Source organism: Aedes albopictus, chromosome 3 (assembly GCF_035046485.1).
Source record: "Aedes albopictus strain Foshan chromosome 3, AalbF5, whole genome shotgun sequence".
Taxonomy (NCBI): domain Eukaryota; kingdom Metazoa; phylum Arthropoda; class Insecta; order Diptera; family Culicidae; genus Aedes; species Aedes albopictus.
The window spans coordinates 374,094,338-374,121,703 of NC_085138.1; the positions used below are offsets into that span (position 1 = coordinate 374,094,338).

At 42.2% G+C, this 27,366-nt stretch overlaps 2 protein-coding genes across 3 annotated transcripts in view; both read left to right on the forward strand.

Moving 5' to 3' along the window:
• LOC109409852 (V-type proton ATPase subunit F) overlaps positions 1-27,366 on the forward strand; it is a 421,144-nt gene that overhangs the window by 360,351 nt on the left and 33,427 nt on the right. The window lies entirely within an intron of this gene.
• Positions 66-26,959, forward strand: LOC109397125 (uncharacterized). The gene is made up of 5 exons (XM_019669461.3): positions 66-503; positions 577-1,150; positions 24,313-25,783; positions 25,926-26,115; positions 26,359-26,959. Coding segments are annotated over exons 1-5 (2,307 nt in total). The 5' UTR covers positions 66-502; the 3' UTR covers positions 26,430-26,959.

The following is a 27,366-nucleotide window of genomic DNA, read 5'->3' on the forward strand; positions in this document are numbered from 1 at the left end:
AGATTTGTCCAAATCACACATCACTCCTTAAAAATATTCTCTCCGCGCGCGTCTCGTCTCCGCTGATGCGGAAAAAGAAAACAGCCAGAAAGCGGAGAAAACAAAAGCCAAAGCAAACGCTTCGCCACCGAAAAATCTGCCATCATTTTCGTCCGAGGGCGACGAGGAGATCCCGAACAACGCGAGAAATTTGCCAGCTGCAAACAAATCGCGCACGGTTTGCACTGTCTACGAGGGAATTCTCTCGATTTTGTATATTTTGTTTCGCTAAATTCGTTTTGTTCCATCCATCTGTCGAGGCTCTCCGACAAGGAAAGGAAAGGAAGTAGCATACAAAGGGTCTTACAGGTAAAAAAGTGGTGGAAAGTTTGTGTGTTTGTGGAAAATTTGCGTGCGACGGAAAGCACACGCGTTTTTTCCTGTTCGAAGGACGGAAGCTGCGGCAGCTTGTTTTAGGCTGTTGTCAAGGAATTCGGAAAGGATCCACCAGCGGATTGTAAAGAGTAAGTGTTTAAAGATTAGAATTTTATGGGATTTGGATTGAATTGTGTGATAATGAAAATGTGTTGTTGGCAGTGAATCGCAACAATGGTCGCCGTGGTCGGGGACGCGGTCGCGGCCGAGGAGGAGCCAACCGTGGCCGTAATCGCAATCCAGCCCCACCGGATTGGGACGATCTGGGAATGTTCCGTCCGTCAAGTGACAGCGATGATGATTCCGATTTGGTTCCGATCAACGGGCTGCAGTTGCTAAAAGCTCTAAACTACATGCGGGGTGATCTGTCAGGAAAGGCACACTGCGGCATGGGACCGGATCCGAGCGACGATCGAACTGATGAACGAATTTTCCACACCGAGGATGGCTATCCGGTCAATACGATTTATGCCAGCTTCACAAGGAACGCGGATTCGGTCACGGAAGAGGTGATCCGCAGCATATTCGAACCGTATGGACCGGTCAAAAGCGTCCGGATCTACACCAGTCAGGATAACAACCAGTACGACAATGACGGTGTGGAGGAAGCAGCGGCGTCCCGTGGACGGGGCCGCGGTCGAGGACGAGGTCGCGGTCGGGGAGGCTATCGCCGGTATAAAGATCGAATCATCCGGTACGGATTTATCGCGTACGAACGCTGCGAGGATGCTGCCAAGTAAGTTTTGTTTGTGTTATTGACCGTGGTTGCATTTTCTTTGCATTTGTGGGAACTAACAAGAGTGGAACAATTCTGCACCTATTCGTAAGGAAAAATGGTGTTTGCCATGGCTCTAGAAAGGTTCATTGCAAATGTATTGATTTAACATGCTTTTGAAACTGTGTCAATGATTAAGGGACGGTTAGACGTATTACTTAGAACGTAGGGTATGTTAACGAATGGTGGACCCACTGACAAACAGACGTCTCACTCTCAGGCCTGGTAGCGAGTCACTTTTTAGTGATTTGGTCACTATTTTCGAGTCAGTCACTAAAAAGTCACTATTTGCATGAAAAAGTCACTAAAGTCACTTTTCTCAGTAAAATGGTCACTAAAGTCACTATTTTCGTAATTCTGACAACATTGAGAAGATCATATGAGAGTTTTAATAAAACAGCAATGCCAAAATTTCCTCAGAAACCTTTCTTTTAAAAAAATTTCGGCTGCGCCGCTTATTACATCATTATAATATCGACTTTTTATAATTTTATCGTATTCGAGAGAAGTGATGATAGATTCGTAGCTGAGATTATATATGAATTTTAGCAGTGGCGCCTCGTAACCTCACTTTTTACCTGTTCAATGACCCTAAAACTTGCATTTACGGAGAACTCATGAACAGAATTATATTGAAAATGGACGAAAACAACTATTTTCATCATTAGTTACAAGCAAATTTGATGTGAAAATTCATGAATTTACGTTCGTTGAACAGGTAGATTTGAGGTTAGGGAAACGCCACTGAATTTCAGAATTACTTTACTTTTGAAAAGTAACACTGAAATGTCAGTTTAATTATATCACCCCATGTCCATGAATTCAAAAACTAATTATGAATCAATGGTGCATTAAGGCGAAACTGGGAGCTTTTCCTCACTTTTTGGTTTTTGATTTTTTATTAAATAACGAAGCAAAATTTTCAAAATCGGTTTTTGTGCACATCTAGAGTATGGATCAAGGTATCTTCTGATTTTTTTTTGTATGTGAAAATATTTTTCGTTTTTGCAGAAATTATTTTTTAACAAAATTTCACAAAAAATGATTTTTGCAAAAATGGCAATTATTTTCCACCTCAAAAAAATTCAGAAGATACCTTGATCCATGCTCTACATGTGCACGAAAACCGATTTTGAAAATATTGCTTCTTATTTAAAAAAAAAACAAAAACCGAAAAAATGAGAAAATGCTTCCAGTTTCGCCTTAAGTTTATTGGATTAAATCATGATTTTTTTTTTTTTTTTTTTATTAAGCCACTGCGTCCAATAGGCTGAACTTTTGTGGCATTTTGTGGGTTCTCTTGAGTTAATCGAATATTTTTAATTATTTTTAGAGTTTGCCAAACATTTTCTGTTACAAATGCGAGATGAATTTATGATGAAATTACTGGTCGTAGTTGTGACGCCATTTATTCAGCAGCTTTTTGCTGAAATCCGAATCAGTTTATGATGAACTTTATTTGAGAGTTTCTGATGAAAATCTTTATGCACGTAATATTTTAAAAAATCTAGTGAAACAAAATGTGGTAGTTATTTTTAAGAGTATTGTTTGAAATTTATCAATTTATTTTATTTATTTATTATTTATTTAATGAATATAGAAGTTTGTTAAAATCGTTTCTTGAAACATTTCTTCAAGAATCTTTTGTTTATATCTGAGTTTTTATAAGTGCCAAAACCAAAACGTCATCATATATGCGATGATGAGACTCAACAAAAGATCTGCTAAAGTTTCTCTCCCAAAATGTGCTCTAATACTGTAATGTTTTCTCAAAAATTCGATCAGTTTTTCATTTGGGCCTTCAAGATAAGGAACATATTAGTTTCATCAGAAATTTATCGATTCATTCAGTTTCAAAATTTCCTCCAAAACATTTTAGGCTATATTTTTTAGGAGTGCAGTATGAATATCTTCAGTATTCTTGACAATTCAATCTTCACATTTACTTCACCAAGAATACTTCCAGTAATTTCTTGTCGGGACATGTGACAGAGCTTTTATCTAAAAATCTTTTTGAAATCTCTTCTTGAAATTCAGCAGTTTTATTCAATTAAAACCTCCAGTTCCGCGAGCTTTCTTTACGAAATCTTTACTCGAATTTATTGCATAGTGACGGAGTAATTGCAATGATTGCAACTGCTATCATAATTTATATTTGAACTGTTCTTCAAATTACAACAGCTGTTGAAAACACCTGTTTTGGTAAACAACAACACACTTAATTTTGAAAACCGTGTACGGTAATTTTTTGACGAAATTAGAACAGCTGAATACAAGTCATTATACTTGCACCATTTGCAAAAGTTAACCCGTTTTTGATAGTTGTAGTACTGAACTTCATCAGCAAATGTCGTATGACCAATTCATGCTTTGTACCAAAACGCCAATGCCGTACAATATGTACGATGAGGTGGTATTTTGATACTGTCTCTAACAATCAGTTATCAACAAAGCTTTTGAAAATAGGAGAATATAGTTGAGGCTTCTTAAATTGAACACTTTAAAAAACAAAACAGGATTATTCAAACAATAAAGTATTCACGATCATAAACTCTGGGACTTAGCTGAAAATTATAGATTGATTTTCTAGGTAATTTGGTACAGTAGACGTTCGATAACTGCAACATGTTTACGTTTCACTTAGCGAACAGAATTCGATAACTGCAACGTCAGATAGACGTCAACAACTCGTCAATTGACGTTAAATGAACGCAAAATTCATTCGACTGTTCATTTGGGCTAACTTGGCGCACCGTTTTGACGGATAGCGGTGCGATAACTGCAAATTTGTTGCACTTACCGGACTTGCAGTTAAAAAGCATTGCATTTAAACCGTTTGCACCGACCGAACGTCTACTGTAATTCATCGAATGTTCAGCCTACAAATTCAGTTTTCCAATAACTTTGAGGTCACTATTCAGTTACTATTTGGTCACTTTTTTGATAATTTTAGTCACTAAAGTCACTATTATTTTGTCACCTGATCGCTACCAGCCCTGCACTCTACACACTTCCCATCGTTTATCTTTTTAACGCACTATTCAAATATTCTGTAGTTCGTAAATCTCTCGCTTATGACGCTTGCATCGTGTTTGCTCTTATTTGACGTTTGCTCATTACCGCCATCTACTCAGTGAGTTTGCGAAACACAACGTAATTAGCATTGGGCGATTATACTTTGTGACGATGATTTTAATCGCATTTTGTTTCAAGTGATATGTCTGTTTGTCTGTGGTGGACCTCTTAATAACTGATATTGATTGATTTTTCATTTCGAATGATTACCTACTTGGCACTAATTAGGATAATGTTTCTCTGTCGTCTGCATTGGCGAAACTACCGGGGGTGCCGGGGATGCCAGGCAACCCCTAGAACTTGAATACATTGCTGTGAGATATAGGGAGTATTCGTTTGTAGTGCACCCCCTGGTAAAAATCCGTTTTCTCGTCCATATTCGTCTGTTCATTCATTTATTTATTGAGCGTTACATTACAATTGTAATAAAACAGAATCAACAATTGAAGTCCAGATGCAGTTCCAGATCGTTCATCTGCACCTGGTCCGTCCACCTTGCACGCTATCCTCCAGGTCATCTTCAGGGTGTCTTACTTCGGTCAGACTATCCCGAATAAAAAATACAGTAGAAAAACCGAATGTTGTATTGTAACAGTACTATTTAGAACTATATTGTTACAATAAACACCACTGTAAAAATAGACAATACAAAAACAATAAGATGTAATGTAAACACCATACAGTGAATTGTAAATAAGATTTTTACAATATACTATACGGGTTGTTAAGTATCGTAACAATATAAAAAACTAGGAGTGTGTAATGTCTGAGCCATAACCGCAATGTTGACGTAGGACTAATTTTTAACGCATAATAAAGAATTTGGGGCTCACAGATGAAGTAAACGTGTATCTATTCAGCAAAAATAACGGCCAGAGTAAAATCACTATATGCTAAAGACTCGAAATCTGGCGATTGTTGCTGGTAATGATGATTCCCGTATCATGACGATGATGCTGCCGAGCAATGCCTTTAAAGTTGAAGGATTCGTCATTGAAATAATCGTCATCATTGAAAATTCGAAAGCAGTTTTCTCGTACAAAGCTGAAATTTCCGCAGTGAAAATGTATTCACTGTATTGCGGCTGAAGATTGGAGTACAGTGAACTTATTTTCACTGCAGAAATTTCAGTTTAGAATGAGAAAACTGCTTTCGAACTTTCAATGATGACGATTATGTCAATGACGAATCCTTCAACCTTAAAGCGCATTTGACAGGTATCCTACTCGATTGGAATGACATTGACAGTAAATTTGGAATTTCAAATACCAAATATACAGCGGTGTATATTTAGTATAAAAATTAAACTTTATCGATAAACTAAACTATAAAAATTAGAATTAGTTGAATTTTTAGAAATAATTGAATAATGCTCCAAATAACTCTTTCGGAAGCTTTGGGGCCCTTAAAAGAACCATTTTGGTATAATTCATTGCCACCCATGCCGCCACCACCGATTGATCCGAAAAGAATCGAGGCTTCATTGGACAGAGGGCGGTGCCACCCGCTTGCTCATCCGTTGAAGCGGATCTTTTTTGGGATCTCGCTGCTGCTGCCGCCGGCAATCCATGAAAGAATCGGGGCCCCGGCAAACGAAAAGTGACGCCAATCGAATTTTCGTTTGCCGAGGCGGATTTTTCTTTGGATCTTGCTTCCGCTACTGCCTCCACTGCCGATGGATCCGAAAAGAATCGAGGCTTCATTGGACAGAGGGCGGTGCCACCCGCTTGCTCATCCGTTGAAGCGGATCTTTTTTGGGATCTTGCTGCCGCTCGGTGCTGTCCGTCCGCTGCTGTGTGTGCCGATGAAATGATCGAAATGAGTGTGTGCACCACTTATATAAGTTTCGTCGTGTCGCCTCACAGAACTATGCTTGATTGTGATTGGTTGGGTAAGACTGATCTCGAGCTTTTACTAACCCGACGTCTCCACTAGACAGAAATGTCTTGCCATTTTGCTGGACAGATGTGTCATGACAGAAATGTTCTCTCGCTGTTTGCATGGAAAGCAGCGGTGTTGATCATTTCTGTTACGTTTTCTCTTTCTGGCAGCAAAATGGCAAGACATTTCTGTCTAGTGGAGACGTTGGGTAATTTTCAGCTCCAGCCTCAGTCAAGGCACATCATTCAATTGAGCCCCAGCTAGGAAGCATAAATTTGTGGTGTTGTAGGTTTAAAGCTTTTACCATAGTTGATGACGTCAAACCCGACATCAACCTATCATTCACCTATTTTGATTTTAGCCACCAAACCTAACATAGACCCAATAGTTGATCGATGTTGGTCCAACAGTGGCCCAACATTCGATAAAAATTGACCCGACTTTAACCCGACATTCGACATTTTTTCAGTCTGGCGGAATCCAGAAAGAAATCAGAGGGAACAGCTTTTATACCCCTAGATTAGCAGATGCAGCTCCTCCCATTCGGCTGGCTTTCCAGAATATTTCATTTGCATGGCCCGCCCGCCTGCTTCAGACGCTTCAAACGATTAATCAACCCAGAAATGGAAAAAAATTTCATTAAGCGTTAAAGTAAACAAAATATTGGATGATTTAGATCATTTTAATTCGAAAATTGTTAGAGTTAAACAATGTTTTTCGGAAAATAGTTCTGATAGGGTAATGCGTTGCTGAATTCTGTGTGGAACCATTAGTGGCCGGAATTCAATCATTCATTTTTCGGGTGAACCACACTTTTCTCGATTGATGGAGTAAAATTATCTGATTTACAACTCTTGAAGAATCATTTTTTGGTGATCCTGATAAGGACTGTTTGATAAAGTAACGATTTCAGGAAGAAAATGGCATGAAACCGCCTTGCCACGCAATGCGTGTTGGCTTTCTCCGTGCTAATCCTGCAGGATGCCATCGAAAATTGGTAGGCCGCTTTCTGCCGTGGATAAGATTCATGACGCTATCAGCACGATAGCCGAGAGTCGCCGATGGGTAGTGCTCAGGTGTGGAGGTGACATCCACCCTGCTTGACTGATCCAACGAAAATGACGAAAGAAATCAGAGGGAGCAGCTTTTATGCCCCTAGATTAGCAGATTAAGCTCCTCCCATTCGGCTGGCTTTTCAGTATATTTTATTTGCATGACCCGCCCCGCATGCACCAGACGCTTGAAACGGTTAATCAACCGAGAAATGAGAAAATTTACATTTAACGAATAAAGTAATCAAAATATTGTAAGGTTAATATCATTTTAACTCGAACAACGTTATAATTTATCGATGTTTCACGAAAAATGGTTCGGATAGGGTTGATAAATTCCGGATGGAACCATTAGTGGCCGGCATCATCATTCTTGCGGGGCCACCAAGCATTCAATCTTTCACTTTTCGGTTGCACCACACTTTTACCGATCCATGATGGAATGAAATAATTATCTGATTCACAACTCTTGATGAATAATTTTCTATGGTCCTGAAAAGAACCGATTGAATATTGAAAGATTTTAGACAAAAAATGACATGAATTCATCATGCCACGCAATGCGTGTTGGATTCCTCCGTGCTGAATGCTGAACGCCGTCGAAAATTGGCCCGCCGCTTGTTGCCCTGGATGTTCCTGATGCTATCATCAATGCGCCACCGCCAATCAATCGGCGAAAGGACCGAGCCCCGAGGCCAGCGACGCAACTCGCAAATTCGTATGTCGCTGATCTTTCTGTGGATTTTGCTGCCTCTGCCACCACCATCGATCAATCCGATGTTCAAACACTTCCTTGGTCTGCCGCGTTAGACGGTTAGAAGGTGAATGTGCAACAGCACCCTTGCCGAAACCCACCGCCACCGAGCCGACACGGCCGTCAAAGAAAAATGAGCGAAAACGCAAACGAAGAAAGTGGGCAGCTCTCGTTCGATGCGTTCACCTCGAGACGACAAAGGCAAATGAGGGAAGATGCGAAGAAGCAGTAGCTTTTATATTCGACGGGAGCATCCAAAATGTGCTCCAAAATGTGCTCGATCGTGATTGGCTGGAATAAACATGGGTTCACTTTTCCCAATTTTTCAATAGTTTGTTATTGAAAAACAGCAAATATTATTATTGGACATAATTGGTGTAAAGATTTGCAATCGATTGGTGCCAAAATTTTGAAAATTCAACAAGAAATGGCTGAGCTATTAACGCTCAAAATCTCCACTTTAAACGTAACGCGGCTGATTTCTGAAAATTTAGAATGACACCCGGTATAGAAAAGAGAGACGTAGTCCTACGTCAAAAATATTTTTCTCCATATATATTTTTTTACAAAACCATACATTTTATTGTAAATGAATTGTTAGAAATACTGATACGTGGGCTTTAATATACCGTACATTGTATGGTACACGTATGGTTTCAAACAATAAAACGTACCGTAAATATATTGTTTTTAATTGAATTTCACTACTGGTTATAAATTTAATCGTGGTTTTGGAATGGTTCTCTTTTGTTATGTTACATTAGATAAACCATATAATGTAATATTATCTCGTCATGTTCCTTCGTTAATGGCAGTTCTAGCCAAACTAACCTAAACTCGTCTAAGTGTGAGTAGCCTATGATTGCATTAACAGTTGAAGCTTAGGCTCCCATGTCCCACCAGCCAGATAACTGGGTTTTGCAAACTAAGCATTATTTGTGGCAACACTTTGAGCGGCATGATGGAACTATGCCTAGCGCGCTAAGTGTTATAGACCACTAATCTGCCGGTGGACGCATAAATGTCCCATGTGCAAAAACAGACAATAGAGAAAATCGCGTCCAAAGTTCGAAAAAAGTAAATTGTCTCAACTATGAAGTATAAGTGCTGAATCGTGTTCTAACATCAACCAATTTTTAATTTGAGCACTATTTTTTGTTTTATAGCGATTTTATAGTTCCATAGGACTTCCAATGAAACGTGACGCTTATGCGTCCACTTTTAAGAATGTTACAAATCGGCCATGCATTTTTTCAACAATTTTCGGAACAAACTACCTATTTTTATTTCCCCATATGATAGTACTCCACGATACATGGTTATGGGCTGCAAAATCTCAATATTGTTAAAAATGCACATGGGACAATTATGCTTCCACCGGCAGTAATGTAGTTGCATGAAGTGGGTGACGAGGTACATAAGTATCATTACAGCGTGCTTAACCGTTATTGCAATATTGAGGCTCCAGTTTGACTGAACTATGAAATATGTACATAACAACTCATGAAAAAACTGTCAAGTTCGATTCAACTATAAGTTAGGTTAAAATGCGAAGACGTACTTATATCAGAAGTCGTTTCAGTGTCCAGTCCAGTCCATATGTTAAAAATGGCTCTACGTCAAAAATAAATCGCATTTTATTCGGTTGTGGTACAAGGCTAGTTCACATGAGAGAAGAAGAGAAAGAATAGTGTTGAACTCATCCACAGATTTACGGTAATCTGGCCTGCGTCTTTCCGGGTTGACCTACATTCGTATTCCTCTCATCGCACTCTACATACCTAGCCCGCCATATCTCTTGGATATGCGCAGTCCTTAGGACACTTGGTTTACCACTATTTAAAAATTTTATTGACTTTAAATAGATGTTTCAACTTATTCACTTTTTTCTCTTTCATTTCCTTTGCAACAAAAATGTCACGAACATCAACAAAACAAAGCACGGAAAAAATCTTAAACTGAATAAATAATTAAAAATGCACGGAAAAAGATTGTTTCGGAATAGTGAATGGTTCAAACGTAAGAAAAACAGTATAACACATTGTTACATAAAGATCGGATGTAAATGTATAGTAGCTACCAATGTGTACAGCTTTTAGCGAACCATTCCATTACAATACACTATATTGTAGCTGGTACACTGTATGGTATAGGAATGGTTTTCACCAAATACCCTATGGTTAGTTTTTATCCGGGAAGGCCTGAGTGTCCTCTGCTGTACGTAGGAGTCGTCTCCATTCTACTCGATCCATGGCTGTGCGTCTCCAGTTTCGCACTCTGCGTAGGGTCCGCAGATCGTCCTCCACTTGGTCGACCCACCTAGCTCGCTGCGCATAACGTCTTCTTGTACTGGTCGGATGACTCTCGAGAACCATTTTAGTTGGGTTGCTATCCGACATCCTGATGACGTGATCTACCCACCATAGCCTGTGGTTTTCGCGGTGTGGACGATGGTTGGTTCTCTCAGCAGCTGATGTAGTTCATGGCTCATTCGCCTTCTCCAATTCTCGTCCTCCATCTGCACTTCGCCGTAGATGATATGCAGTATCTTCCGTTCGAAAACTCCAACGGTGCGTTGGTCCTCTGCACGTAGAGTCCATGCTTCGCGCCCATAGAGGACTATCGGTCTAATCAGCGTTTTGTAGATAGTTAACTTCGTGTGACGGCAAACTTTGTTCGATCGAAGAGTTCTGCGGAGTGCAAAGTAAGCTCGATTTTCCACAATGCGTCTCTGACTTTCTCTGCTAGTGTCGGCACACGAAAGTACACGTATTCTGCAACCGCCTCGATTTCGTCACCGTCGATAGAAATTTAGAGTGGCGGGCGCGGTGATTCCTCCCTGGAGCCCGTTGCCAGCATGTACTCTGACTTCGACACATTAATGACTAATCCGATTCGCCTGGCTTCACTCTTTAGTCGGATGTACTTTTTCGCCATCGTCTCAAATTTGCCAGCTATAATATCTATAGCATCAGCGAAATCAAGCAGCTGAACGGACTTCGTGAAAAACGTTCCACTCGTGTTTATCCCCGCTCTCCTTATTACACCCTCTAAAGAAGCAATGTTATACAGCAAGCACGAAAGACCATACCCTTGCCGTAACCCTCTGCGAGATTCAAAGGGACTCGGGAGTGTCCCTGATACTCGAACTACGCACATCACTCGATCCATCGTCGCCTTGATCAATCGTATCAGTTTATACGGGAATCCGTACTCGTGCATAATCTGCCATAACTGGTCTCGATTGATTGTATCATACGCCGATTTAAAATCGATGAACAAGTGATGTGTGGGCACTAGAGTGGGTCAACGTTGTATGGAGAAACTTTAAATTTGATCGTATCAACCCGGAACAAAGCTTCTTCAATCTATATTAGCGCCCAAAACAACTGTGCAAAATTTGGGAGCGATTGGTTGCGTCCCCGTATTCCGCATTGCGATTGAAATTTGTATGGAAGTTAGTATGGGAAAACGTCCTTTTTTGCATTTTACTCATAACTTGAATTCTTTTGTCTAATACCATGTAACTAATGACGTTAAAGCAAAGCCTAGGATATGCCGAAAAACTTTGCCGAAGACCACAAAGTGATACGACGCTTGTGAAAAAAGTTATTCGCTTGGTAACTTAGGCCAAAAATTGAGATTTTATTATTGATGTTATTCCTTTACATGTTAAATGTTAAGCACCACTGGGCAATCTGTACGTTATAACTTTTTTCACAAGTGTCGGATCACTTTGTGGTCTTCGGCAAAGTTTTTCGGCATATCCTAGGCTATACTTTACCGTCACTGGTTAGACTGTCTTAGACCAAAAATTTCAATTTATGAGAAAAATGCAAAAAAGCACGTTTTCCCATACTAAATTCCATACAAATTTCAATCGCAATGCGGAATACGGGGAAGCGACCAAACGCTCTCAAATTTTGCACAGTTGCTTTGGACGCTAAAACGCATCGAAAAAGCTTTGTTCCAAAAAATCGACTTTGTTGACCCAGTCTAGTGGGCACGTTGTATTCGTGGCATTTCCGCAACATATGGCGGATGGGGAACATCTGATCCGTTGTAGCGCGTTCACTCATGAATCCAGCCTGATATTGTCCCAGGAACTCTCCTGCAATCGGTGATAGACGACGGCATAGAATTTGAGAGAGTATTTTGTAGGCAGCGCTCAGAAGTGTGATCGCGCGATAGTTCCCGCAATCCAACTTGTCTTCCTTTTAGTAGATAGACACACGATACCTTCGATCCATTTCCTCGGTAATACTGCTTCTCCCAAACCTTAGTAATGACCCAGTGTAGTGCTCTCACCAGTGCTTCTCCATCGTATTTCAGAAACTCGCTTGGTAGTTGATCTGCTTCAGCGGCTTTGTTGTTTTTCAACCGGCCAACCTCCTCCTCAATCTCTTGGAGGTCAGGGGCCGGAAGTCTTTCGTCCTGTGCACATACTCCTAGATCTGTTACCAAGCCACCTTCGGTACTTGCAACGTCGTCATTGAGGTGCTCATCGTAATGCTGTCGCCACCTCACGCTCGCGCGTGAGAATATTCCCGTGATTATCTCGGCACATGTCGGCTTGTGGTACAAAGCCTCTGCGCGAGCGGTTCAGCTTCTCGTAGAACTTCCGTGTGCCCTTAGCGCGGTACAGCTCTTCCATCGCTTCGCGATCTCGTTCTTCTTGCTGGTGCTTCTTCCTCCGGGAGACTAAATTCTGCCTGTTCCGTGCCTGTCTATAACGTGGCTCATTCGCTCTTGTACCACGGTGTTGCAGCATTCTCGCCCATGCTGCATTCTTCTCGTTTTTCAACTGTTTACATTCGCCGTCGCACCAGTCGTTTCTGTGATTCGGAGTCGCTAAGCCTAGTGCTGTAGCCGAGGTACTACCTATGGCGGATCGGATGTCCCTCCAGCCATCTTCAAGTGTAGCTGCGCCAAGCTGCTCTTCCGTTGGTAGGGCCACTGCTAACTGCTGCGCGTAGTCTTGAACCCCACTTCTACGTTACGCAGCTACTCGATGTTGAGCCGCGGCGTTCGACTTCGACGCGTGGTGATAACTGTCGAAAGTTTTGAGCGCATGCATACAGCGACTAAGTAGTGATCCGAATCTATACTCGTACTGCGGTATGTGCGGACATTGGTTATATCCGAGAAGAATTTACCGTCGATTAGAACGTGGTCGATCTGTTTTTCTGTTTGATGGTCGGGTGATCTCCAGGTGGCTTTGTGGATATCTTTGCGGGAGATGAAAGTGCTTCGGACTACCATACCACGGGAAGCTACGAAGTTTACGCATCGCTGGCTGTTATCATTCGATACGGTATGCAGGCTGTTCCGCCCGAATACCGGTCTGTACATTTCCTCTCTTCCTACCTGCGCGTTCATGTCGCCGACAACGACTTTCACGTTACGCGGCGAGCAACCATCGTATGTTTGTAGTGTTTGGCAGCTAAATTGATAAGTGAACCACTCAGCAGTTTTTCTTTCCTTTTGTTGGTTCTGTTTCAATTATCAAGCGTGTCTAGACTGTATGAAGATACCGTGACCGGCCCTAATTCTGCGCAGTCCCTAATTCGGCGCACTTTCTCGTATATACAACAAAATCATGGACGCTAGTTCAATATTTGCTTCAAATATATTTTTTGAATATTGTTTCAATAGTAATAAAATAGTTTGTGAAGAAAAATGTTTCAAACTAACGACCATTATTTTGTAAAAAAAATAAAATGGTGTTTCAAGTACTGGAAATTGCCTGAAATCTGTGTCCGTTAGCGAAGCTGCTAAAAAGTTGCCTCATCAACTGAAGCATTTTGCGACATAAATAGTGAAGATAATGTCTGCTTTTTCTTGTGCATCATGTACTGCTGTCTTCGAGGAATCAGAATCGACAAAAAACATTTGAGTTTTCTTCTTCTTTTCTTAATCTTCTTGTTCTTCTTAGGTGCGCAGAATTAGGAACCGGTATGAAATGGTGGTCCTAATTCTGCGCAGACATTTCAACACTACGTTTTAAACATATAATTAATAAACAAACGTCATATAAATGCCACCATAGTTTGTTATAACTACGATATTCTGTTTCTAGCAATCCGGTGAATGTAATTACGTTTTAACAAGTTAGTTTAGAAACTTTAAAGGCTAATTTACGCTTCTTGAATTTTTGATCCGATAGTTCGAGTGGAGCCGATCCAAAATCAAATATTTTCTTTAAGTTGAAAAAACTACTTTGTCAAATCTAGTTCAACTTTCAGACGCCCAAGTGATTCTATCTACAGGGGGTGGCCAAAATGTTTGGGATAGGGAACTTTTTTTCTCCCACAAAAAAAATCATGCTGTAACTTTTCATAGAGTGCATCAAAAAAATCTCAAATTTTGACTGTTTATCAACCTGTTATATGTGCATCATTGGTACAAATTTGGGCTCGATTGAATAGTTTTTCACGAAGTTAGAACCGTTCGGGTAAAACACTATTTTTTAGACAACTCATTTTTCAGCTGTCATATCTCGGAAACTAGTGAACCGAATTGAATGAATTTTTTAATGTTTATCAACAATATATTGATACTTAATACAACGTTATAAAATGTATTATTTTTTACACGATTAATTAAGTTCAACCGGGTTGAAAATTTTACCCATATAGAGGAAAATAAGTCAAATTTACAATAAGACACAAAAATTAGTAAATGTGTTCTTCCTTTAGGCTAAATTGGCTCTAATATATCTGATTAAACATAACTTGAGAACAGAAGTGGAAAATCTTTGGACATCAACACTAAAATTTATTGACATTGGCGTAAAAAAATTACATTTTTTTTGAGATAAATACAAAAAGTGTCTATCTATGATAACTTTTTTCAACGTTCAAAAAGTATCTATGTTTTAATAGTTTGTGAAGCATTTGAATATTGTTAGTGTACGTTCAAAATTTCATTCAATTCGGTTCACTAGTTTTCGAGATATGACAGCTCAAAAATGAGTTGTCTAAAAAATAGTGTTTTACCCGAACGGTTCTAACTTTGCGAGAGATTAATTAATCGAGCCCAAATTTGTACCAATGATGCACATATAATAGGTTGACAAACAGTCAAAATTTGAGATTTTTTGATGCACTCTATGAAAAGTTATAGCATGTTGAACTTTTTTGTGAGAGAAGAAAAAGTGGCCTATCCCAAACATTTTGGCCATCCCCTGTATTTTATTAATTTTTCTGAAACATTTTTTGGCGTATCTAGTGAAATTTGCTGGCGCCAAATTAATTCAATTTATTTTGTTAATTTTTCTGAAACATTTTTTGGCGTATCTAGTGAAATTTGCTGGCACCAAATTAGTTTAATTTATTTTGTTAATTTTTCTGAAACATTTTTTGGCGTATCTAGTGAAATTTGCTGGCGCCAAATTAATTCAATTTATTTTGTTAATTTTTCTGAAACATTTTTTGGCGTATCTAGTGAAATTTGCTGGCACCAAATTAGTTTAATTTATTTTGTTAATTTTTCTGAAACATTTTTTGGCGTATCTAGTGAGATTTGCTGGCGCCAAATTAATTCAATTTATTTTGTTAATTTTTCTGAAACATTTTTTGGCGTATTTAAACAGAAATTTATAGTTAGGGGGGTCAAGTGCCCCCTCTTGCCCCCCTTTGTCTCCGCCAATGGTCCCACTTGTTTTAAACATTTGCTATCAACCTCGGAGGAAAATTTATGTATACATGCAAACATTCGTCAAATGCGACATATAATGCGAGTTTATATGGAATTTTCTTAAACAGAGGAAACCCTGGAGTTTAACAAGAAAGAAGTCTCAGTTTGTAAACAAAGATTGTGCCACCTTGTCATGGCGAAAAAGTTTATATTGCCTTAAAAGCACTTTAAAGTAAATTTTACTAAAATTTAATGAGTGTACATATTATGCGTATAACTGAAAAGCTTTATATAGTAGTATTCGTTAATGCTACCAAATACTTTTGTGTATCATGATGAAAATTCACTTTGCTTAGTAATCAAAGTGGGTAGTATCAATGTTGGGTACATGCAAAGTTCCAATATGGTCGTAATGTCGTATAAAAGTTGAAAATGAAGAATTCGGTTGAATTTGATCTATGAATCATGTTCTCATTACAATGTGTTATCTTTTTAGAGTTTTTCCCATGTACGCAGAATTAGGAACACTAGTGCGCAGAATAAGGAACATTTAAAAAAAGGGTGCGCAGAATTAGGAACAAACACACAGTTTAGAATTTCCATGATTTTACATAAAAAATATGTGTTTTGTATAAGAATTATATTTTTCCCTTGTATGCGCGGTCAAAAATTCAGTCAAATCGGTTCGATTTGAAATTTATGACAGCTGATTGAAATTGAGAAAGTCTTAGGTGCGCAGAATATGGGCCCTCCACGGTACTTCAATATAGACAAGCTGCAGCGATGAGCGGGCATAGCTAAGTGTTATACTGTTATACTTTCTGATGCTCTCTCATCGCTGGCTTCAAACAATGTGAATACTCAGTCAATCGCAAGCTTTTGCTTCGGACGGTCGCTTTGTTTGCTTTGCAATTCGTGCGATACCTGACGGTTTTTTGGCCTCGTTACTAATTAATTCGTCAGCTCTCGAGACCGCTTTTGTATATTTACTTCTGGCGGTAGTGCGCAATACGGTTTTAAGTGCGTGGAGTGCGAATTAAATCATAATCAAACGGGATTTGGCACGAGGTTTCTCGATAGTAAAATATCTCGACTGGTGCCCCATTGTTCTAGCCTTCTCACACGATCACTGCTTAATTTGTAGTTGTGAGCAGAAGGGAAACCATATACTGCTGTTCGTCTGCATCTCACTTTTCCATCTGCTGCTACTGCTGCTGTTAAGAGCAATTCCATCGCAGGTGGTAAACGGTACTATTCTGGCTACGCAGTGAACACTGCTTCACCGTGCCCTCTCGGCCATGAAGCCGGGATGGGATTTCCCTCCTGATGGGGACCCCGGAGGAAGAGCCATGGGTGGTAATACGATTGACGGCTCATACAGGGGACGCACAGTCCCTGAATGGATGGACCCAGCTAACGTTTTTGGCCCACTGACAATCCTTCGATTGCAACCAGTCGCCCCAGCAGTCCTACCGAAAAATCCAACAGTTGTTAGCATATCCGTGAAAGAATGTTGCGGACCGATTGAGGGAGCCTTTCCCGAAAATCGTGGAACCTGCTATGCTCTGAAAGTTAGGAAACCGGAACAAGTATCAAAACTGAAAGCTTTGACAGAACTGTTCGATCATACCCCAGTAAGCATCGTTGAGCATCCCATTCACAACTACGTGAAGTGTGTAATTTTCAGTCACGAGGTGCAAGATCTGACGGAACCGGAAATACAAGACATTTTAACAGAGCAAGGCGTAACGTCGGTCAGGAGAATCACTCGGAAAGGTGATGGAAATACGAGGATCAACACACCGATGCTAATTCTCACCGTATCCGGTACAGCGATTCCACAAACCGTCTATCTCGGCTTCATCCGTTCTGCGACAAGGCCGTATTACCCCGCTCCCATGCAGTGCTACAAATGCTGGGAGTTTGGTCACACAAAGCTGCGTTGCAAGAATACCGAAATTTGTGGCACTTGCGCTGGCACTCACGAAGTCGTTCAAGGAACAAGATGCCTCCTCATGGCTTACTGCGTCAAATGTAAGTCATCGGAACACCCCGCATCAAGTAAAAAATGCCCATTTTATTTGACCGAAAACGAAATCGCCAAAATACGAGTGAACCTGAATATGACGTACGAAGCAGCTAAGAAATTCCATCAGCAAAACCGAAGTGGGTCACAATCCGGGCAAACCGGAAACTCCAGTAACGCTCACAACAATGTGGAAATTCTTAAACGTTTGTCAGAAATGGAGGAACGGTTGAACAAGAAAGATGAGGAAATGGAACTACAGAAGAACGAATGGGACAGGAAATTCCAGGACCAACAAGTTGTCGTGGACAAACTGCAGCATGATCTCAACATGTACAAAAATCTCTATCGAACTACGAAGAGCCAACTCAACGAAGTCACTCAGCGGTACAACGCTCTACTCAAGAAAACCGAAACAGACATCACGCCGACGGACCTTCCAGCTCCAAAGTCCCCAGAAGAATCAAGTGGCACAAGCAACACTGGCAGCCAAAACTTTCAACAACAGAAGCAGAAACCCCGTAAGAGTCGCAGTCGCAGTCGCAGTCGCAACCGTGGTTCCAGGGGTAAGGACAAGCCGAGAAGCAGATCTTCCAAACGGCTACGATCTCCGATCGATCCGACATCAAATCAACCCGTCAAGATGAGAACTACAGATCGCTATCTACCACTAGACATCCCCGACAATCCGTCGGGCGATGACCTGACAATGGAATCTTAGGTAGTTGTCAGCTCGTTACCTCGCTCGTCGTTTACTCAGCTCAAATTAGACCTCATATCTCCAACACGACTCAATGGCTAACTACACACCAAACGTTTTGACGAAGAACACTGACAACGAAAACATATGTAATATGAATCAAGAGACGAAAAATTCAGCTACACCATACGCAAACACTCTCTCTCGAACAATGTGGAACAACAACAACGGAAACAGGATGAAGCGGACGTTAGAAGCCCTGAGTAGTCGGGGCACCTCTGGTGCGGAAGTTATACCACCACCGGAACCAGTGGACAACCCTCGGCGCTCAGTGGATTCTCTCGTCTCCGGGACGCACAAGAGGTATCCACCTCGTTCCCCGGGTCTTTTCCTGCCCTTCCCTAAGGGTAGTCGGGGCCCCGTCTGTGCGGACGTCACTGCTTCACCGGAACTTACGGACAACCCTCGGCGCCCCAGGGATGGCAGAAGAGGGACGGACAAGGGTGCTCGCACCTATTCCCCTGGATGGATAGGAAATACTAAACTAGGAATGCCTGCCGCTGCAAACATTAAAAACACCGAGAAACACGCAGAAATTTCGAACCGCAAACACAACGAATCTGTAACATCGCCAACCACCGTCACTAAACACGAGGTACAGCTAGAGCGAAACACCGCTCGTTTGGCCTTGCCTTCGAGTGCTTTAACCAACGCTGAAGAGTATGACAGGCTCCAACAATGTACCTACGGCCCGAACTGGTCTAACGTACCAAGTCACTCAACAAAAGGCCACACGATCGCGCCACAACGCTTCTCAGCAGTGACCACCGAATTCTCTTCGGAGACTAATAGATCCTTTCCATCAACGAGAACATCAACGACGATCGCTATCCAATGGAATATGAACGGATTTTGTAACAATTTGGCAGATCTTGAATTGCTTGTCAACACAAACTCCCCCTTCGTCCTTGCTATCCAAGAAACACACAAAACCAACGTAGAAATGATGAACCGATGCCTCCGAGGACAGTTCACATGGTTATCGAAGTTTGGTAATAATGTGTACCAATCGGTAGCACTCGGCATACATTCATCTGTACGCTTCTCACCGATTCGATTGGACTCCAATTTAGTGGCTACAGCTGCACGCATCGAGGAACCTTTCCCACTATCAGTGGTTAGCATCTACATACAATGTCACAATCTACCGGACTTAGAGACAGAGCTTCGGGCCCTCCTTGGACAAATTGACGAACCTCGACTAATACTAGGTGATTTCAACAGCCACCATCCTCTTTGGGGCTCCTGCATCCCCGATGCTAGAGGTACAATCTGCGCAGAAATCGCTGAAGATTGTGACCTAGTCGTACTGAATGACGGAACTCCGACTTTTACGCGAGGTCGAACGGACACTGCGATCGATGTGTCATTGGCCAGTAGAGGAATTACCAATCGACTGCTGTGGTCCTGCCTTGAGGATCCCATGGGAAGCGATCACCGGCCCATACTCATTAGTGTAAATGATAAACCACCCGAGACATCTCGACGTCCTCGTTGGTGTTATGACCAAGCGGATTGGGCCGCATTCGAATTAGCCATAGAGGAAAATATGGATAACAAAAACCCATCTACTATCGGTCAGCTCACTACAACAATCTTAGATGCTGCTAAAAGTTCGATACCTAGGACGAGTGCAACTCCAGGGCGTAAAGCTCTACACTGGTGGTCTGCAGAAACTCGTTCTGCCGTCAAAGCGAGAAGAAAAGCAATGAGAGCGGTAAAGAGGCTTCCAGCTGATCACCCAGACAAAGACAAAATGATTTCGGAATACCGCTTAAAGAGAAACGAATGCCGGCAGATAATCAGAGACGCCAAAAGCAGAAATTGGGAAGAATTCATCGACGGAATCAACAGCAACCAGACTACTACGGAATTGTGGTCCAGAGTGAACTCTCTTTGTGGGAAGAGGAGAACCAAAGGAATAGGCATTCGTCATGACAACAGAATCTCCAGAGACCCTACGGTGGTAACGAATAAGCTCGCGGAACACTTTGCTAGTCTCTCTTCAATCAGTGGCTACGATCATCATTTCATCAGACGAAACAATGTTTCATCAACATCTTTGGAAGCAGTGACCATTCCTCATGATACCTCCTCTCTGGCGATAAATCAACCCTTCACCATGAAGGAACTTACTTTTGCCTTAGCTAGTGGTAAAGGTAAATCTGCCGGTCCCGATGATATTGGGTACCCCCTACTGAAGCACCTACCGCGAAGGGCAAAGCAGACTCTGCTAAATCTACTGAACCAAAATTGGACCGATGACCTTTTCCCAAAACAATGGAGACATAGCCTGGTAACTCCTATACCAAAGAACGGTGCTTTTTCGACTGAACCAAAGGACTATCGACCTATTTCCCTAACGAGCTGTGTCTGTAAAGTCTTCGAACGAATGGTCAACCGCAGGCTCATCGATTTCCTGCAAGACAAAAACTTGCTGGATCAACGACAACACGCCTTCCGAAAAGGTTTCGGAACAGGAACCTACTTTGCCTCTCTCGGTCAAGTTCTAGATGACGCTCTCCGAACCGATCAGCACGTAGACATAGCAGCTTTGGACATTTCCAAAGCATACAACAGAACCTGGACACCATTTGTCCTGAAACAATTGTCTGCATGGGGCCTAGCCGGGCACATTCTCCATTTTATAAGAAATTTTCTTCTGGACAGGACCTTTCAGGTCTTCATCGGGAGTCACAGGTCAAACATAGTCAGGGAAGAGACCGGAGTTCCCCAGGGCTCCGTTCTCGCAGTGACACTGTTTCTAGTGGCTATGAACGGAGTATTCGAGGCGCTCCCCAAAGACATATACATCTTCGTTTATGCTGACGATATTGTTATCGTTGTTGTCGGACATAAGCCAGTTCTACTTCGAAGAAAACTCCAAGCATCAGTCACGGCCGTCAGCAAATGGGCCAAATCGGTAGGATTTGAACTATCTGCAGATAAAAGTACCTTCACACACATCTGCAATAACCGGCACCGAGCGGATTTAAAACCCATAAAAATTGAAAACAAGGTAGTGCCTTACAAGATTTATTGCCGCATTCTCGGTGTCCATTTAGATCGTCATCTCAAGTTTCAAAAACATTTCAACATGACCAAAAAAGAATGTGAATCCAGGGTCCGTCTACTACGATCAATAACGAGTCGTCACAACCACAATAACCGTGAAACTGCGTTGCGGATATCATCCGCGATCGTAACTAGCAAACTTCTATACGGGATAGAGCTAACTTGTCGGTCATCTGAAGAAATGCTACAGATATTAGGGCCAGTATACAATCGTTGTGTAAGAACAGCCTCCGGTTTACTTCCGTCAACCCCCGCGTCGTCTGCATGTGCCGAAGCTGGAGTGTTGCCATTCTACTACGTTATCGCCACTGCCATGTGCACAAGAGCATTGAGCTTTCTTGAAAGGACGTATGGAGATGTAGAGGGAGTGTTTCTCCTTGGGGAGGCTAACAAACTCCTTCAGGAAATAGCCCATCAGGAACTCCCCCCGGTAGCGGAATTGGACCGGATTGGAGACCAAAGGTGGGACTCGCCTAAACCAAAAGTCAACTGGGTCTTCCAACGACACTACAAAGTCGGTGAAAGTTCGGCTGGAGTCCTAAGTACCTTCAACCGTGTGAAAGCGACAACATTAGCCGGATATGATATAATCTATACCGATGGATCAAAGGCTGATGATAGAGTTGGTGTTGGGGTGTCAGGAATGGAACGAGACTTTCATAAACGACTGCCAGACATGTGTTCAGTTTTCTCCGCTGAGGCTGCAGCCATTCACCTAGCGGTCACAAATGCAACGGCAACTCATACAGCGATACTATCTGACTCCGCAAGTGTTCTCAAAGCCCTTGAAACGGACCGAATACGCCACCCATGGGTACAAGCAATTCGTGCGGCAATGAATCCTGGTATCCTCTTCGTTTGGATTCCTGGCCACTGCGGCATATCCGGCAACGAAAGTGCTGATCGGCTTGCGGCCTCAGGTCGTAACTCACAGCTACTCACAAGACAAGTCCCCTCCCAAGACGCGAAAACTTGGGTCAAAAATATAATTACGGAAGCATGGGGAGCAACATGGCAACAAGAACGTCATCTCTTTCTTTGCAAGGTGAAGGGCGAGACGAAGAAATGGATCGACCGAACCAACTGGAGAGATCAACGAATCCTATCTAGACTGCGAACAGGTCACACACGTATTAGTCATATGCCGTCTGGACGATATCATCATGTTATCTGTGATATATGTGGAATTCGACAGACCGTTGAACACATACTTGCCGTTTGTCCTCAATATCAATTCTACAGAACTACATACGGACTAGACACTGGAATTAGAGACATCCTTGCAAACGACCCATCCGCAGAAGCAGCCCTGTTAGTTTTCTTAAAAGATTCAAAACTCTACGAGCAAATTTAGCTAATAACCACTTAAAGTTGAAGACACAAGCCACGACTATAGGACTACGATAATGATTTACGGAACAACAACAGCCCTTAACCAATGATGAAAAACGCACGTATGCAGGACATGATTCGCTACCAATATTTGTAACAAAATAATAACAAACTCTGTAATTATTCAACTCTGTAACTATGTTAAATGCTTTGCCAAGGTGGCCCTCTATTGCGCCTCTATAATCAAAGAGACGAACCAGCCCCAGGCTGAAAGTCTCTATAATAAAGACAAAAAAAAAAAAAAAAAAAAAAAAAATGTGAATACACGTTATTTTCATCATAGTTTAACGCATGTTTGTTTTTAAAACGTAACATACTAATTAATTTAATTGCATTTATTATTGTCCAGGCGGTATTGCCATAATAATCAAGAGTTATGACAATAAAATATTCTTGCCGAATGCATCACTTTCATTAGCGTTGCCGAGCATATTCTCTCTTGATTGCGCTCTCGTATTGAACCGGGCAAGAGAATGAATAGCACATTTCGGGAAGCGTTTCCGAGCACTTCGCTTCACGATGTGTTATACTCATCAAACTATGTATCACAGAGAAACAGACCTAACACTTAGAACAAATTTTATTAAAAAAAAAAACATCGTCACGAAAACAAAATCGCCCAATGCTAAATGTCCTGTGTTTGGCCGGACCATCACGAGGTGGCGGTAGTGAGCAAACGTTAAACAGGAGCAAAACCGATGCCAGCGCCGCGGGTGGTCAATCGACCTACTACCGAATAATTTAATCAACCGTTAAAAAGTTGATCGATGGGAAGCGAGCAGAGTGTGACGTCTGTTTCTCTGTGTATGTATGTTTGCTCTGATTGCGCGTAGAACGCTCCTTTCTCGTCATCTCGTCATGAAGAAACGGCCCTTAACTTTCACCATGCACATAGTTGCGTTGACCGGCTGCCACCCGATCACACGTTATGGCTTCTTGCCCAACACTATAAATTCTGTTCCCAGTTCATTGGTGGTGCCACAGCTTTGGTAGACAGTAGCCGCTCGTTGCCCGCTTTTCCACACTTTCTGTCCAGTCCAACTAGGTTCCTGCAACGCCACGATGTCGAAGTTGCGGGGATGTAATTCTTCGTAGGTTATTCTGCCACATCCTGCGAAACCAAGTGACTTGCAATTCCATGTTCCAAGTATCCAATCGTAGTCCTTTTTTCGTCGCGTGGATCTTTGCCGATTGTATCGAGTCGTATTTTCTACTTTGTTATTCGCAATCGAGATTTCAAGTCTGTACCAACATTCTAATCCCACATTAAAATACCTTTTTCGTATCCCATGGCGTTTGTGTGGTCAAGAACTTTTCAGCAATTACCCCTCCTTGCCATCAGCTTTGGACTGACTTGCGCTATCATTGCCCCAAGTTTACTAGTTTGCATTAAATTCATCCTCGTTTATGTCATACCTAAAAATGTATTAAATAATTCCAACTGTAACGTATCTATGCATTCTGTTGCAGATGCTTGCAGGATAAGTTCAAGCTGAAGCAGCGATGCTACGTGGCTCCCGCCGACAGCTGGCATCAAGAGGATTACCTCAAGAAGAAGCAGAAAACGGAACAGGGTGACAAGAAACCAAACGATTGCAGCGATGAAGCAGTAGCCGGAACCTCCAATGGACCATCAGTGGCACCGAAAGACACATCCACCGAAGCGGATCCCAACAGTAGTGTCAAAGCGGAAAGCGGCCATTCCACGGAGGAAGCGGAACCGGACGGTATGAATCTTTTGCAGTTGAACGATGACTGCTTGCTTCTGATTTGCGACTATTTGGAGCTGTTTGATCTGTTGGCGCTAAGAAAGACCTGCACCAGGCTGGAAGGCATCACAGCAGAAGCGTTCAAACAGTACAGGATGCTAGACTTCGACATCGACCCTAGCGACAAGAAGTATCTGACCTTGTTAGATGTTAAAAATATCCTCTCGGAAATTGGATCGTATGTGGAGAATTTGTCGATTTCTAGCGATCGCTTCCTGAAGCCCAGCGATAGAATTCTCAAACTGATACCTCGTTATTGCCCGAATTTGATGGAACTGAACATTAACGATTTTGCGTTGAACGTCAAGGCACTGAATGGGTTCGATGAAGTGTTCAAATCACTGGATGGGCTGAGTCTAGTGTCATGCAACCTGGAGGATTCGATTGAGAGGCATTTGAAGTTGGCGAAAAAGCTGAAGCGGTTGGATCTCTCAGAGAACAGTGGAATCACCGGCAACTGTCTGGCTAATGTTAAAAACCTCATATCTCTGGATCTAGAAGGTTGTCAAAACATTCAGGGAAAGCCTTTCACCCGATTCGTAGAACACAATAAAACTCTAGAATATCTAAACATTACCTGCTGCGGTCGGTTGACTTCCGGAGCGATCAAGGCCATCGCGGAGAAAATGACCGCATTGGACCACCTGATTTGCAACAATCACTATGAAAGCGTGGATCCTGCAAGTATGGCACTGCTAGCCAAAATGCCAAGTCTGCGAAAAGTTCAGTTCAAATTCAACGGTTACTCCCCAATCAATCAGATGATGGAGGGTTTCGCCGAGATGAACCAACTGGAACACCTGGATATGTCGGACGGTATCTTCACCTCGGTGGATTACAACGTGCTCAGCAGGCTCACCAATTTGAAGGAGCTCAAAATGAACTACAAGCTGGACTTTGGCGATGAACATCTGGCGAAATTGTGCGGCACCGGACGTTTCGTCGAGTTGCACATTGCCGGCTGTACGAAGATCACCGACAAACAGCTGATCGAGTTCATCCGGAAGAACCCCCAGCTCAAACTGTTGGACATTTCTTACTGCCAGATTACCGAGGGGTTGATCTTTTCGGCGATCGACATTCTGAAGGAGCAGGCGGTCGGCTGCAGAGACGGAGGCCGCAAGCTCAAGATGATGGTCGGCCAGACCACCATCTGCCAGGTGATACTGAAGGTATGCACGCTTGAACCATGGAAGGGTAGCTACGTCAAATTTGTGCGAGGGCCGAATTTCGTGGGTGAATCCGCGTAGTTGTATTGTAACAACCCTGCATGTAACGTGATAATATTTCCTAAAATATACTTCTCTTTCTCAGAACACATTGGTCGAAGCCAATCGACACCTGTTGGACATCTCGTTCGATAGTACGGAAGGTTTCTATGGTGGCATGGAGGACGACGACTTGTACGACGACTTCATGGACGATGACGACGACGACGAGGACTTCATGGGCTATGATTATGACGATGAAGACGACGTAATGTGGGGCCTCGATCATGACCTAGGTAGGATATTGTACCATTTGGGCAGGTGTACCTATCTTGGGCCCTTGGCGCCATAACTAAGTCGAATTCAAACCAATTGGTTTGAATTTTTGTAGAGGGTTAGGTACTATAAGCACCTATAAGTATCTAACCGCGTGTCAAAAAAAAAATACCAAAGGTACACTTGCCCTAATGGTGCAAGACCCTAGAAGCACTCGGTATTTCTGTCGGAAACTTTATGCTGACTGAATTTTCTTCTCGCAGATTTTGAGGACGTGTGCCAGTACTTCTACGATAGCGATACGGACGACTATCGATATATGTACTACATGTAAGCAGGCGGCGGCGCCACCTCGCAGATTGTTCGTTCCATGATGGCCTGCTACGAAACGCGTATGTAGAAAACAGAGAAAACAATCATTCTTCTAAGCCCAACTCCAAGGGCTACTAGGATGGAAACTTTGTGATGCGGTTACAGGGGCTAGGAGGGCAGAATTAAGCTCCCGAAGCAAACTGCACCTCATTCCCCCGGCTACCCAAATTTGTGACGCGGAAATTACTAATCAACTCGCAAATCACAGAATTAGTTCGCTGCGTCCCGGTTACATTTAAGAAAAGCAACATTTGTTATGGTCTTATCATCTTATCAACGGTCTTTTACACCAAGAACAAAAATGCTTGAGCAGATATGCGATTTTGCTTGAGTAATCGTTTTTTTTTTAAGTTATGTTATTTTGTTGCATTGATCCATAAATTTATACCAAAAGAGGGTCCGTTCGTCTTAAAAGAAAATCCGATCAAATGTCAAAAAAAGAGAACGTCAATCTCAATACTTTGAGTATAAATAAAATAAAATTAAATCAAACGTTTGATCAACGAAACATTACATAGCTCCGAAAGCCTTGTTGGAGAGCCAGAATTAACAATTCCTCGCCACAACACTCGGTTCGGGACTGCAGGCAACATGCCCTGCCCAACATATCCTTCCAGCTTTTGTGACCTTCCGGATGCTAACTTAGTCATGTCTCCCACTGATGGGTAGTACGCAGATCGCAAGAAATTTCTTGGCTTAGCTCGATGCGTGGAAAATTCAGGCAAGGAATCGCTCAAGAAATAATAAAGCGTCGCTTGTTTCCGGATCCTAGTACGGAGTTGAAGCGAAACGTCAAATCAGCTGTGCTAAATTTCTTGACGAAAATTACTTGACCGATTCCGCTTGAAGTGCATACCTCGCATGTCTGCGCTCTCCTTATCATTCAGATGCTCATCGAA

Coding starts and splice junctions, on each gene's coding strand:
- LOC109397125 (XM_019669461.3), top strand. Junction 1,151..24,312: donor CGCTGCGAGGATGCTGCCAA/GTAAGTTTTGTT, acceptor ATTCTGTTGCAG/ATGCTTGCAGGATAAGTTCA. Junction 26,116..26,358: donor GGGCCTCGATCATGACCTAG/GTAGGATATTGT, acceptor TTCTTCTCGCAG/ATTTTGAGGACGTGTGCCAG.